The sequence below is a fragment of the Ovis aries genome, chromosome 23 (genome assembly GCF_016772045.2).
Source record: "Ovis aries strain OAR_USU_Benz2616 breed Rambouillet chromosome 23, ARS-UI_Ramb_v3.0, whole genome shotgun sequence".
Taxonomy (NCBI): Eukaryota; Metazoa; Chordata; class Mammalia; order Artiodactyla; family Bovidae; genus Ovis; species Ovis aries.
Window position 1 is genome coordinate 21,482,526 of NC_056076.1, and position 16,156 is coordinate 21,498,681.

The 16,156-nt window shown below is 40.1% G+C and overlaps 1 protein-coding gene across 1 annotated transcript in view; it reads left to right on the forward strand.

Moving 5' to 3' along the window:
• RPRD1A (regulation of nuclear pre-mRNA domain containing 1A) overlaps positions 1-4,341 on the forward strand; it is a 68,059-nt gene extending 63,718 nt beyond the window's left edge. Inside the window, exon 7 of the mRNA XM_004020428.6 lies at positions 874-4,341. Within this exon, the coding sequence (XP_004020477.1) occupies positions 874-1,023 (150 nt within the window). The 3' untranslated portion in view covers positions 1,024-4,341. The remainder of the gene's footprint in view (positions 1-873) is intronic.
• The last annotated feature ends 11,815 nt before the right edge of the window (positions 4,342-16,156 follow it).

Genomic DNA, 16,156 nt, shown 5'->3' on the forward strand with positions numbered 1-16,156 from the left:
CCCCTCTTCACACCCTGCCTCTACTAGGTGATGGAGTAAAGAAGGTTCCTCTCTTCTGGTTGAAGTCTGAAAACTTCCGTTATTAATAAAAGATATTTCTGCTGCAGAGAGTGGCCTGTTCCCCCTAAGCCAGACATGATCTTTATTGGTTTCTAGTCCGACACCTTAGTCTGCTGATTGCAGGGTTTCCTAAGTTTTTTTCCTTTTGTGCCATTGAGATCCTTCGGTGAGCCTATGAAGCCTTGGACCCCTTCTCAAGTTAAATATTTTAAATGTAGAAAATAAAATGCATAACATTACAATAGGAAAAAGTTATATTGAAATAGTTATTGAAGTAATAAAACTTGTACACTAATACATGGTTCTTTACTGATAAGTAATACTAGCAGTTGGTCTGATCATTTCAAAGTAGTGATAAATGTGAAAAATGATATAATAATGAAGCATCTGGTTTCTATTCGAGATAAACTCAAAGATACTGATAATACTCCTGTGGTTTTTTGCCAGCATTTATAGTCAAAAACACTGCTAAATTTTATTTTAAGCTTGTGGAAGTAAATATATACTTTTTATTATCCTTGCCCCGGTATACCTGAGAATCCTATATGCTTCAGTTAAATATTGATACATTAATATGTTAATCTTTTTTTTACAGGTGTGAAGCAGCAATTTAAGATTGTAGTTTTTCCTAAGAATGAGTTTCTCTACTTGAGTATTTCCCAAATCCCTCTCTTGATCCTAAGGCTCACATAATCTTGTTTTTCAGCATAAACTGAGTGCTTTATCAGATTTTCTGCAGAGCATTAGCTGGATAAGCTAGATAGGTCCTCTCTGAACTCCCACAGTGCTAATGAGAGTGGTTTGATGTTACAGGAATACAAGCGCAAGTTAGCCAGAGTTTCCCTGGTGCGCAAAGAACTCAGGTCCCGGATCCAGAGCCTGCCGGACTTATCTCGATTGCCCAATGTCACTGGCAGCCACATGCACCTGCCCTTTGCGGGGGATATCTACAGTGAAGATTGATGACCAGTCTCTTTCCAGGGCCCAGGACTTTGCAAGAGATGGAGACAGGTTAGGTGGATAGTGCTGTAGTGTTATTTTTGTATATTGTTGAGAGTGACATTAACAAAAAGAAATGACAGGTAATTTATAAAATTGTTTAAAATGTTGGTTTGTTTACTATTTTATTGGTAAGTTAACATGACTTAGTTTAAACAAAGTGAATCTCTATGTGTATTAAGCTCACAAGTAGTGATTATTTTCAAAAGATCTTTTTGTAAATTTTTTTGATCCAGGGCCTTGTGAGAAATTTCCATGTTTCTATTTCTTCATGTATTTTCAAATGTTTTTCTTTATTTTCTTCAGTATCTAATCAGTGTATAGTATGTGATTCCTAAAGGGTAAGAACTAATCAGGTTGGTTGAGACTTTATTATGGTATAGTTAGGACTTGATTGTAGAAGGGACTAGGTGTTCCAACTTGATTTTCACCCTTCTCCTCAACCAAAACATCAGTTCTGTGCCTCTCAACACCTTAGATTCCTTATTCCCCAGAGGTCGGTCATTTAATACTAAACATGGATGTTGTTTTGAGGGTCAGATCAGAACCTGGAGAACCTTTCCACAACAGGGGTTCTGTCCAACAGCCACAGTGTAGGATAAAAGGAGTGTTATATAGGGACCCCTTGATTAAAAGCTGTTTAGAGTTATTTAGGTAGATAGCTATGAAAATGCTTTTGGAAATGTTTAAAAAAAATTTGACATTGTACCAAGAGAACAACTCTGATTCTGGAATCTCTGTTTGTCAAATCAAGCTCCTTTTAACATAATTGATCCCTTTAACATAAAAAGCCATCTGTGGGATTAAAAGAAGAGTAAAATAATGGTACCTTAATATTCTCTTAGCCATTTAACTTTAAAAAACAGTAGTATTTTTAGCTCTAATATCTCATGAACTCAATATTCATTAATGTTCAGTAAAGTAGCCTGGAACATTTTTAATGTTTCCTTAAGGTTTTTGAATTACGTATATTTGGGAATTAAGCAGTCCTACACTACAGGGTAGATATGGTAAATATTATATTTGTATATTTAGAATTACCAAAAACAAATGTACTTTTACCTTTTATTTCTAACCCTGTGTTAGAGCAATTGCATGCTCTCCTGCTTTCTCTTTAAATCACACTGTTAAGCTGTGGATTTTGTACTCAGTGATTATTTAGGATAAACATTTTTTTCCGTTGATTACATATTAAGACATTTTTCTTTTTGTTGTAAGAAGATTCATCTTAGTCAATAAAACAGCTTTTTAAATCCCACAGGTCAGTTATGTCTCACTAGTCTGAATGGCTTCACTCTTTCTCAGTATTAGAAATTATAGTTAAAGTGAATTTACTATATGTGAAGGAGAAAGCCAGTATTTCATTTTAGCAGCCAGTAGTTTTCAGAACAGTGCTCTGAACGGTTTGGCCTCTCCAAAACAGACACACTTAGTAGTAGTTCCCACCCATACATAGCTTATATCCCAAAGGTTTTTAGTCAACTTTTGGGACTCGGGGCACATTTTCCACAGGAACAGTAGTAATTAGGTTCCCTGTGAACACTCCCACAGAGAGCTCACCCAGGAACCTAATCCACTTAACCATGAATGTACTGAACGTGTAATGTGGTTGACAGATTACGAGTAGTAGATCCTGACCAGCATTGGTAACATCACTCTGCACTAAGGAAATGGTGTGTAGCAGCTGGACTTACGCACTGGGGCGTCTCTCTGTCTTGTGTAGCTCTGTCCCTAGGTGTAGGGTACGTAAGGAAAGGATTCAGCGTGGGGGTGGAGGGTGTGACGAATGCACAGTTATTGAAACCTGGTCATACCTGTTACAAAAGTATGCCACTTTGTTAAAGTGAAAGCGAAAACTTGTGTATTAACTTGTTTTGTAGCATCTTGACCTTATTTATGATCTACTAAAGTGGTGAGTTATTCAAAATACATTTTTTTTCCATTTAATACTAATTTATAAACTATGTACTCCTGGGAAGATTTGAAACCTACTAGAAGTTTGTTGAAATATTTTCACCATTTAAGAAAGACTTCTGACTTAGATACTGATTTTAATGCCAGTATCTGCTCTAAATATTTATTATAAAAATGCTTTTTTTTTAAAGAGCTTGATGCAATTTGTGGTAAGTGATCGTACTCAACCTGAATCCTACCCCCAGTTTCGCCCTTTGACCAAGTCTTCATAAGCCTTCAGTTGTTGGTTAATTCACTGACCATGAACACAAATGATATGGTCTAGTTTAGAAGTCTTGATAGTTAATGTGGTAAGCCTTAGCTGTAAATAGCCTTCCTTTCTAAAAGGGGGACTAAACTTTCTCAAGAAACTTTAGCTGGGTTAGCTGGGGGTACTCTAATACCAAATTCTAAATCATGAACATTTTCTTCACTGTGTACGTGAGGCAAATCATGCATTTTGAGTGCAGCTTGGCCTGGCCCCTCAAGGAAAAAGCATGTCACCATACTTGCAGTAGGCATGTTTGGTTTGAATGGATACCATCACTCTTTTCTCCACAAACAGTGCAGAGAGCTGTCTGGAGTGGCAATTTGAACAGATTCCCTGGTGTTCCCTCTGCTCCTTCCATCAATACAGTAAGTAAAAGAACCACATGGGGGAGCCTGGGAGTCTGGGAAAATCAGCTGTGCTCAATAGCCAACCTCCCCTTCTAGGAAAACCAGTCCAGGTGCAGCTGTTTTGGTGCCTCATCTCACATGCACTCTGAATCAGGGTTTTTCTATAAGAACTCTTTCAGGATCAGCAAAAGCTGAGATGACCTGGTCATCTTGATTTGCAAAATTAAAACCAGGTTGTTGGTTGTCATTGTAGATGAGCAACTCATCTATTATTATTGAACTGGTTCTGAGAAATCTTCAGAAAGAAAGCTCTCAAAAGTACAAATTAATTAGGAAAGTTAGACTGTCCTTTCTTAATTTTCCATTCAAAAAATTTGTATGAAATAACAAAAAGCTACTAAACAGCTTTGTATTCTATTAAGAAGTAGCTTCTAAGCGGCAGTCTTAATAGTTGTTGCACTATATCACAGCTTTTAAAAGTGTAAACTCAGTTCTTCTCTGTATAGAAAGGGAGCATTGTGTTACTTACTGAATTTATTTATACAGAGCATTTGTTGCTATCTGTAATTCCAGCCATCCACACATGAGTCTGTTCTGAGGTGGCAATAGCACATGGGAAGATGAAGTCTCCCTATTTCTTTACCCCCTTTTCTTTGGTTGTATCTGATGACAATATAAGATGTTCTTAATAAAGTTTTACGTTCTTTTTGAGATGTGCAGATCATTTTTGTGTATTTGCTCAGGTGGATATGGGGTGAGGAGGGGAGATGAGGATGGACTGGGAGGGAAGGAAAGTGCTGGAAGTATTCAGCAGTGGTATGGTGGAGAAACTGCCAAAGGAAATTCCAGTTGCTTGGTCAGTGAGAACCAAACTTGAGCGAACATCAGTAGCACCTGGAGGGCTTATTAAACTACAGATTGCGGGGCTCCACCCTCAGAGGTACTGGGGTAAGGCCTGATTACATTCCTAACAATTTTATGCTGATGCCACTGAGTTTGACAACCACTGCTCTAGACCAGCTTTAAAGTCTGTGACTTGCTTGATGACTTAAAATTCCAGGCAATTCCAAGTGATAATAAGAGTATGGGTTTTACAGTTCATTATGTAGCAAGTTCTTTGGGCAGAGAATGAAACTGCATCTTCTTTTATGACCTGCTGCACTGTCTTAAGTGCCTTTGAATCGGCAGATTCACTTACAGTACCTTGAACTCCCTGCAGTACAGGTCCTCTCACCACATTTAAAGCAGAGCTGGAAAATACTAGAAATCTAAGGAATCTCTAGGGCACTGTTTGCTAAACTTTCATAAGTCTCTCTTGGTACATTTGCAGGAAGGGCACATACCTCGTGGATCAGAATTCTCTGTGATTTTACCATCTAGAAAGTTCGAGAGAGCTAGTCCTTAGGCCAGTGCCCCTGGTTCCCCACCCCTGGATGGCCTCTGGTCACTTTATCTGAATTCGGGGGCTTCCCATTGCCATTCCACTATTTCCCGCTGTGGCAGTAGGTTTTCTATAGGGGAACTTCTATCCAGAGATTCTGTTTGGAAGATTTGGGATAGACCTGGAAATCGGCATTTTAAATGAGCTACCTGATGATTCTGAGCAGGATATTCTTGACTGCACTTTGGGAAATAGTGCCCTACTGAGCAGATTATGGTCTATAACATACCGATGGTAGGTCTCACATATATGTTGCTTCCCCGGTGGCGCAGAGGTTAAAGCGTCTGCCTGGAATGCAGGAGACCCGGCTTCGATCCCTGGGTTGGGAAGATCCCCTGAAGAAGGAAATGGCAACCCACTCCAGTACTCTTGCCTGGAGAATCCCATGGAGGGAGGAGCCTGGTAGGCTACAGTCCATGGGGTCACAAAGAGTCGGACACGACTGAGCGACTCTACTTACTTACTTTATACACCAGGACTGCTGTAAGCACTTCACATAACTTTTGTGATAGATGGCTCTGATTACTCCAGTCTTACCTATGGAGAAGCTAACCTGAGTGCAGGTTGCTCAGTCGTGCCTGACTCTTTACAACCCCATGGACTGTACAGTCCATGGAATTTCTCTCCAGGCCAGAATACTGGAATGGGTAGCTGTTCCCTTCTCCAGGAGATCTGCCTAACCCAGGGATCGAACCCAGGTCTCCTGCATTGCAGGTGGCTTCTTTACCAGTTGAGTCATAAGAGAAGCCCAAGAATACTGGAGTGCATAGCCTATCCCTTCTCCAGTGGACCTTCCCGACCCAGGGATTGAACCCAGGTCTCCTGCATTGCAGGTGGATTCTTTACCAGCTACCAGGGAGCTACCAGGGAAGCCCATGGAGAAGCCTTAGATACCCTGAACAAGTCAAATGGTGAAGCTGGGATTCAGACCCAGCTCCAAGTTTGACACTGGGCCTGTGCTTCTGAACCACCACACGATGCTGCCTGTTAAGTTGATATGTTGTGTAGCAGCTCCACCATCACCATATCACATTTTGTGTAATGTGAAGTTATGATGCAAACATTCAAATTAAAAAGAAACATCTTAACTGGAAGCATTGCTGAAGAATGGGGGCTTATGAAAAGCTATGACACCCAGTTGCCTTGTGTTGTTTTCAAATGTAACATAAAATTCACCATTTTAAAGTGTGCTCTGGCAGTAAATACATTGATGAGTAACATTATTCTGCAGCCATCCCTACCACCCACCTTTAAAACATCTTCAAAGACTTCTGCATATAAAACTCTACCCGTTAAGCTAGAAGTCAGTCCTTGCAGCCATTTTACTTTCTGTCTCTATGAATCTGACTTCCCCAGATATATAAGTGGAATTATAAAATATTCGTTCTTTTGTGCCTACCTCATTAAACTTAGCATAATTCACTCTAGGTTCATTCATGTTGTATCACGTCTCAGAATTTCCTTCTTCTTAATGCTCAGTATTAACGGATACACCAAATTTTGTTTATTCATTCATCTGTCAGTGGACCCTGGATTGTTTCCACCTTATGTATTTATTATTTACTTTTTATTTTTTGGCTGTGCTGCACAGCATGTGAGATTGCTTCTATCTTTTGACTATTGTGAATAGTACAGCTATAAGCATGGGTGTGCAAATATCTGTGCAAGTCCCTACTTTGATTTCCAATTGCTTTTTTCAAAGCAGTTATTTGTATTCATATCAACAAAGTAGAGTTAGAATGAGCTGTTGCTAGGGATACTCTTAGACAACATTTCAGTAAATACCTACTGTGTTTAAGGTATTAAATCTTTTGAGATATACAGAGATTATTCAACTGCATGGCTGTTCTCAAAAGGTTTACAGTCTAGTGGGAATGGAATATGATAACACTTTAGAATTGACCAAAGTGTGCTTTTATTTTTAAACTACCATATTTCTTCCAAGCCAGTGGTTCCATAGGCCAGCAGTATTAGCCTCAGCTGGGAACTTCTTTACAATGCTGAAGTCTCAATCTCCAGACCTACTGAATTGGAAAATCGGAGGTTGCAGACCAGCAGTGTATCCTTCACACAAGCCCTCTGGGCAGTCCTGATGCACGCTGAAGTTCCAGGTTTGTTTTGTGTACCACTGTCCTAGACAGTCGACAGCTTACCTCAGCAATTTATCGTCAAGTGTGGAAAAGCTTTAGAGGGAATAAAAGGACTTGGTGCAACAAACGCAGTTGTAAAGTAATACGCTTTTCTGGCAAGCCAAGAAATGCTTTTCATCTGCATTATTTCTACATTTTGGAAACCGCCTGTCTCCACCCTGGAAAATTTCTCAGGTGAGAAAATATGAAAATATTTTCTTATTTCATTTCTCTGTCCAGTGCATCTCTTATCCTTCTTCTGAGGGTGGTAGAGTGAAGGAGAAACAGCGATCCAGTCTGGAGTCCAACCGTCATCTGCCTTATCGAAAAGGCTGACTAGCCCTTTGTATGTTTATAACACCACAGGTTTAGCCATTTGAATTGCTGAAATCCCTGTGATTTTATTTTCAACTTGCTGGATGCCGTCAAAGGTGAAAAACTCCATTTTCCTCCCCGCACCCCTTTTTCTTGGCTGCACAGGGTCTTTCTGTTGCAGCACACAGGCTCCAGAACACGCTGACTCAGAAGCTGTGGCTCGTAGGCTTTCTTGCCCCGTGGCATGTGGGATCTTAGCTTCCCAACCAGGGATCCAACCCACATCTCCCGCATCGCAATGCACGTTCTTAACCACTGGATCACCAGGGAAGTCCCTTTATTGCCCTTTTTATAAATGGATCACTGATTAAAATGGAATGACTGAAGTGAATTTCTGAAGTAACGTGTTTTACATTTGAATTCTCTGCATCATGGAAAAGGTACGAAATTGAAATTTTGATTTAAGGGAAATTGCTATGCAGAGCCATTGGCTTATTATTCAGATATAATTTAGAAAAATTCAGTTGCACTGTTTAGTTAGATTTATCATCTTAAAGTCATATTGCAAATATACAAAGAAATATTTATTGTTTTAAATAAAACTTGTGTTTACTTATGGAAATACAAGTTAAACAAGAAATTTTAAGAAGTTTAAATCATATATTAATACATGGCTTTTTCAAAATATCACATTAGTAGTGTCTCCTTTTTCCAGCTCTTGATACTTGTGTTGTAAAATCTTGTAGTACTTTTATGGGGTCAGGTTACTAGCAGAGAGCTCACAAGCTGTTTGGTTGTTAAGGTATTTGTATAATTTGGTGATAAACTGCCATAAGGTGGTTGTGGTTTTGTGATTTGAGCTGTTAGACTGCAGCTCAAGTGAGGGAAATTTAAGTGAGGGAAATTTAGTTTTCATAGTTCTTTTGAGTTGGTATTTGAGCTCCCTAGGTGGCGCTAGTGGTAAAGAATCTGCCTGACAGTGCAGGACATGTTAAAGAGACGAGGGTTCGATCCCTGAGTCAGGAAGATCCCCTGGAGGAGAGCATGGCAACCCACTCCAATATTCTTGCCTGGAGCATTCTATGGACAGAGAAGCCTGGTAGGCTATTATCAATGGGGGATGCAAAGAGTCGGACATGACTGAGCAAGTAACACTTTGACTTTTGAGCTCTGCAGCACTTCAGACGTGCTTCATGTCCAGTTCTTTTTACCTTTATCTAATTGATAGTGCATGACACCATAGCCTAGTCATTAGTGCTCAGCATTCTCCCTGTTAGAATTGCTAGTCTTTCCCTGTCTTAGAAAGCATGAGGAAGAAAGACTAACTTCTTTCTAGTTCTATTTTCTTTTCTTTCTTGCTTTTATGTCCATTGATGAGCCCAGCAGTTACAATTATGATGAAGTTCTATATAAGTGGCATAAAGCTCTTTTTCTAGTTGGGTGTAATTTTCCCACCAGGAACCAATAAAAATTGAACTGCTAATAAAAATTGAACAGCTGATTGGTTCAAATATTATTTTTTCCTACCCAGGTTTTATAACATGGCTTAGATCTTTTTTTAAGGCTAGTGTGTTTTTTTGAAACAAATGACTTAGAAATAGTATACAGAAAACTTAATTATTTTAATATAGAAGTTTTCTAAGTGTTTTTTAAAAAGCTCCATATTATTAATTTAAAAATTCTTGTAGTTATATAATGTAACAGTAATTCAAATAACCCAGGGCAATAGGTGAGGAATTTTATTTTCAGATGTTATATAATCATAGTCATATATGAATTCAAATATTCATTAGATATATATTTTGCAGCTTAATAATTACCTTTGAATAATTAGGTTAGATACAATGAAGAGATCCCCCAAGTGCTTATTTACTGTCATTTTAGAAATTCTAAATAGTTGCTTTCACTATAAAAAGTTAAGAGTCAGTGTTAAGCATTATTTGGTTAAAATATTCAGTTCAGTTCAGTCTCTCAGTCATGTCCAACTCTTTGCGACCCCATGAACCCCAGCATGCCAGGCCTCCCTGTCCATCACCATCTCCCGGAGTTCACTCAGAATCACGTCCATTGAGTCCGTGATGCCATCCAGCCATCTCATCCCCTGTCGTCCCCTTCTCCTCCTGCCCTCAATCTTTCCCAGCATCAGGGTCTTTTCAAATGAGTAGTTCTTCACATCAGGTGGCCAAAGTACTGGAGTTTCAGCTTTAGCATTAGTCCTTCCAGTGAATATTCAGGAGTGATCTCCTTTAGAATGGACTGGTTGGATCTCCTTGCAGTCCAAGGGACTCTCAAGAGTCTTCTCCAACACCACAGTTCAAAAGCATCAATTTTTTGGTGCTCAGCTTTCTTTATAGTCCAACTCTCATATCCATACATGACCACTGGAAAACCATAGCCTTGACTAGATGGACCTTTGTTGACAAAGTAATGTCTCTGCTTTTGAATATGCTATCTAGGTTGGTCATAACTTTCCTTCCAAGGAGTAAGTGTCTTTTAATTTCATGGCTGCAGTCACCATCTGCAGTGATTTTGGAGCCCGGAAAAATAGAGTCAGCCACTGTTTCCACTGTTTCCCTGTCGATTTGCCATGAAAGTGATGGGACCAGATGCCATGATCTTTGTTTTCTGAATGTTGAGCTTTAAGCCAACTTTTTGACTCTCCTCTTTCACTTCCATCAAGAGGCTCTTTAGTTTTTCTTCACTTTCTGCCATAAGGGTGGTGTCATCTGCATATCTGAGGTTATTGGTATTTCTCCTGGCAATCTTGATTCCAGCTTGTGCTTCCTCCAGCCCAGCGTTTCTCATGATGTATTCTGCATAGAAGTTAAATAAACAGGGTGACAGTGTACAGCCTTGACGTACTCCTTTTCCTATCTGGAACCAGTCTGTTGTTAAATGTCCAGTTCTAACTGTTGCTTCCTGACCTGCATATAGGTTTCTGAAGAGGCAGGTCAGGTAGTCTGGTATTCCCATCTCTCTCAGAATTTTCCACAGTTTATTGTGATCCACACAGTCAAAGGCTTTGGCATAGTCAATAAGGCAGAAATAGATGTTTTTCTGGAACTCTCTTGCTTTTTTGATGATCCAGTGGATGTTGGCAATTTATTACTCTTCCATATTTGCATTTATTTTTGACCATGCTGCACAGCTTGTGGGACTTTATTATAATAGTTCCCCAACCAGGTATCGAACTCATGCCCCACTCAGTGGAAGCGCAGAGTCTTAACCACTGGACTGACAGGGAAGCCTTTCATTTTTGTTTATGAACATTGATTTGGTTTCCATTTTTGTTATATTACTCAGTGCATTACGTGCATACGATAGCAGTGTGTAGAGTTTTTTGGTACTGTACTAGAAATCTTATTTATTGATATACTATTAAGGATATATAGACTTCTTTCATTGTATGCTACTTAATGAAATTGTGATTTGTATTTTATGTCGTCCTAGAATGCTTCTGCACATTGTACTTTTCTAAAGGATGAAACTGTTAAGTAGTTATTTGCAGAGGTCTTCAGATAAAAAAGATCAAGCACTTTCTAGAAAGACATAGCATCAAGAGCCAACAAAATTCAGCTGTGAAGTCAAAATTGTATCATCAGTTCTTCTCAGGCTGGAGAGTAGTTCTGAACTGTAGTGACCAGAAAGAGGAAGATAGTCTCAGAGTTTGTAGTTTCCCAAGAAAACCGTAGCTTCTTGGGAAGGATATATAGACTTCTTTCATTGTATGCTACCTAATGAAATTAAATATTCCAGAATTCCCATTTCAGGTTTTCAAGATTGTATTGACCTAAGCTGTCAGAAGCCCAATTAATAGTGGTGCATGGTATTGGGAAGATCCCCTGGGAAGGACATGGCAACCCACTGCAGTATTCTTGCCCGAGAAATCCCATGGACAGAGGAGCTTGGTGGTCTTGTCCATGGGGTCACAAAGAGTCAGACATGACTGAGTGACTAGATGCACACATGGTGTCTGAGTAAATACCTCCCTTCCATTTCATACAGCAAATGTAGTTTCTGTTGTTTTTTAATGAATATGTTGAGCCTTTAATATGTAGTAGTTACTGTACCGGAAGCTGAGAGAATTCAAGCATGAGTGAGCTACACCTCTGTCCTTTACAGTTCTAATGTGGGAAGCAGATACTGACTATATTATAATGTCATCAGTTCTATGCAAGTGGTATGAAAAAATGTGCAACACTGAGGAAAGAATGGTTTCCATGTCTATGGGGAACAGTTGGATAGAGCTTTGTTTTCTTTTTGGCCACTTAATTTTTTAATTGAAGGATAATTGCTTTACAGAATTTTGTTGTCTTCTGTCAAACATCAACACGAATCAGCCATAGGTGCACCCATGTCCCCGCCCTCCCGAACCTCCCTCCCATCTCCCTCCCCATCTCCCCCTTCTTGTCACAGAGCCCCTGTTTGAGTTTCCTGAGTCACATAGCAAATTCCCACTGGCTATCTATTTTACATATGGTACTGTAAACTTCCATGTTACTCTCCCCATACATCTCACCCTCTCCCTCCCCCCCTCCCACCATGTCCTTAGGTCTGTTATTATGTCTGTTTCTCCACTGCTGCCCTGAAAATAAACTCATCAGTGTCATCTTTCTGGATTCCACGTATATGCGTCAGTATATGATGTTTATATTTCTCTTTCTGCTTTATTTCACGTGTCCACCTCATTAGAACTGACTCGAGTGCATTCCTTTTTATGACTGAGTAATATTCCATTGTATACATGTGCCACAGCTTCTTTATCCATTGATCTAGGCTAGAGCTTTAGAAAGTTATTTTATTTTATTTTATTTTTGGCTGTGCTGGGTCTCCATTGCTGCCTGTGGGTTTTCTCTAGCTGCGCCGAGCGGGGACCACTCCTCAGCTGTGCTGTGCGGGCTTCTCGTGGTGGCTTCTCCTGTTGCAGAGCATGGGCTCTGGAGTGTGCAGACTCGGTAGTTGTGGCACGTGGGCTTAGTTGCCCCACAGCATGTGGGATCTTAGATCCTGGGCCAGGGGTTACATCTGTGTATCCTGCACTGGCAGGCAGATTCTTAACGACTGGACCGCCAGGGAAGTCCCTGGAGAGAGCACTATAGAAAAGAGGAATGGCGTTTGACTTTATCTCTGCCAACTCACCATGGATCAAACAAGCAATGAAAAAGATTTTTTTTAATGTGTTCTTGACCTGTGTCTCAACAACACTGATGGATTAAATGAAAATTAAATGAAATACTGTATATAAACATACTTTTTGCTCAGTGGAAATCTGAAGGCATTAAATGTTGCTCCTATTGAATAATATGACTAACTTTACAGTAGGTCTGTTGAAAAGAAGGGTAAGGTTTAAAGGAAAAACCTGATTTCAGGCATGTGCTACACGCTGCATGGGCCAGACAGCACAAGCTGTTTTGAGAATTGTTCCTTGCCCCTCGCCACTACCCCATGCCACAGCTGTGTGTATGTATGTGTGTGTACACGTTTCTCTTCTCTGTGGCAAAAAAGTGATGCATTTTTTTATTCTACTCATGTTGTTGGAAATGCAATGGTTAGAACATGATGTTTAGCTTCATAAAACCTGACGCTGTATCTGAACTCACTTGCAACAATTGTTAAGACTATGGACCAGTAAAATAAAGATCCTAGCAGATAAAAATGAAACGTGGAGTACAGTCTGATTTCTTTCACTCTATCGTCATCATGACTGACATTGACTGTCTGACGGGGAGAGATGGTCAGACTGCAGACCAGGGACCGTGCTACTCATTCTTGCTGCTCACTAGCTAGATTTAGTCTTTGGTAAATGCAGCAGCTAGTTTGTTTAACCACATAATTTGAGGAATGTCATTCCTGACTGTAAAGATTTGAGGCAACAGCGAGAACTATGTACTGACTAAGGGTAAAATATATGAATCCTCCTCGGAAGAGCATCCGTCACCCAGCTTTGGCTGTGTCTCTCAGACCTGGACCTGTAAAATACACCCTCAAGTGAGGGTTCTGTTCCTAGCTTAACCTACGCACTAATTTGTGGGAATGTACTATATTTTCCTGCTTTTATTGACGTTTAACGATTCCCCTACAAGAGCTTAATGGCTTACATATATAATTGAGGTTATGGGGCTTCCTTGGTGATGCAATGTGGAAGTCCCAGGTTCGATCCCTGGGTGCAGGAAAATCCTCTGGAGAAGGAACTGGCAACCCACTCCAGCACTCTGGCCTGGAGGATCGCATGGACAGAGGAGCCTGGTGGGCTACAGTCCATGGGATCTTAAAGAATCATGACTGAGCGACTAACACACATAGACACACACATCTGGTGGTTCAGTGGTTAAGGATCCGCCTGCCAGTGCAGGAGACACGCGTTCAGTCCCTGACCTGGAAAGATCCCACATGCCATGGAGCAGCTCACCGCATACACCCAGCTGTTGAGCCTGTGCCCTAGAGCCTGGGAGCCGCAGCTACTGAGCCTGTGTGCTGCAGCTACTGAAGCCCGTACTCCCTAGAACCCATGTTCCATAGCAAGAGAAGCACCGTGCCTAGGGAGCAGCCCCTCTGCAACTAGAGAAAAGCCTAGGCAGCGACAAAGACCCAGCAAAGCCAAATAAGTAATATTACCAAGATCATGAAACTTCCCCGGGTTGGATAACCTCAGGTTTCAGAGGCTTACTGGTCTAAGTGTTTTTCTCTTGTCAGAATTTAGGTACTGTAGTTTTCCAGAAAGCGCCTAGAGACAGTATTAGTATAGTTGATGTGCTTGTATGAGACTATGGTTAGAGACTTTATAAATTCTTTAGAATAGAATTGGTGTGCCAGCAATATTTTAGATAGACCATAATCTCTAATGAAGCCTATTATCCTAGACAAGATACTGCTGCACCTTAGAGATACTGGAAGCTCAGGGAAATGTAATTCTTAATTGATATGAGGAAATAACACAACACTTCCTGGAATCTTAGTGGAGGAGTGTAAACTCCCCAAAACTCAAAAGTCCAAATTAGGTTTTATTTTTTGGCCATGCCACATGACTTGCAGGATCTCAGTTCCTCGACCAGGGATTAAATTTGGGTCATGACAGCACTAGGCCACAAGGGAACTTCTTTCTCTAAGTTATATGTTTAAATAGTCCTGCTTTTGACCACAAAATTAAAAAGCTAAATATTAGACCTACCTAAACAACTTTTATTTCTCTTTTTATTTATATACAGTTATATTTAAATGCCAGGAATCCTGCCTGATGTTTGCGTGCATGCTAAGTCACTTCAGTTGTGTCCAACTCTTTACGACCCTGTGGACTGTAGCCCTCTAGGCTCCTCTGTCCATGCAATTTTCCAGGCAAGAATACTGGAGTGAGTTGTCGTGCCCTACTCAGGATCTTCCTGAACCAGGGATCGAACCCGTCTCTTAAGTCTCCTTGATTGGCAGGTGGGTTTTTTACCTCTAGCACCACCTGGGAAGCCCAGTGTTTCCCTGAGGGTATATGAGAAAAAGTAGCGGGTACTACAGCTAGCTAGTAATTGCAGGGAGAATTATTTAGGTATACACACTCTTAATTCCAAGATATTGAAGCCAAAACCCCAAATACAAATATTTAATACCCAAGTTCAGACTGAAATTTTGGGATAACCTGAAATGAATAAGGGTTTCCCTGGTGGCTCAGATGGTAAAGAATCTCTGGCAATGCATGAGACCCAGGTTTGATCCCTGGGTGGGGAAGATCCCCTGGAGAAGGAAATGGCAACCCACTACAGTACTCTTGCCTGGAGAATCCCATGGACAGAGGAGCCTGGCGGGCTGCAGTCCATGGGGTCACAAAGAGTAGGACATGACTAAGTGACTAACACTTTCGCTTTAAGCTACAACTGGTGATTTTACATTCTTAAAAGTTAAGAAAGGATTCAAAGACATAGTTTAAATAGTATAAATTATATATATTTGCTGTGTGTGTATAGTTGCATATTAAAATTAGTAAGAAAATGTTCTCTAAAATGCTAATAGGTGTGAAAAGATAAATTTTAAGTATTTCATATCAAAACAAGGTTGAAAAGACAGGTTGAATTGAATATATCAAAAGCTATATGAACACCTGTACCACTCTTTTGTCTGTTAACTTTAATGACAATTGCTAGTTGTACTCAAGATTTATAACTAATATTTTGGGATGCCCGGTTGACGAAAGAATATGTTGCTTCCACACATGTTGCTGCAATTTCTGTCCTTGAGAAAAGTAAAAGATGTTTTGGAATTATTCCAGAGAGGCTTGTGTGTATAGATCTTGTATTTGCAACTGTGGATAGAGCCATTACAGGAAGACCCAGCTGAGGCCAGAAGGACCTCTTGGACATAACTTCCGGAGACTGAACCACTTGGATTTTCTGCACTTCATGAAATGAATGCATAGATCAGACTTTGCTTAACCTCCATTATCTACATGCCACCTCAAGACAGGAGTCACCAAAGTCAGTCTGTCACTTGTTAGAAAACCACATTGCCTTACTGAACTTAGACTGAAGATTTATTAGACAAGTGATGATACTGTTAAAGAAAAATAATTATTTAACACTTGTTTAAAGGGAAGGGAAGCCTTTATTTATTCAGGACATTTGTTACAGGTATTGAAATTATTGCAATAGGGGAGAAAGTT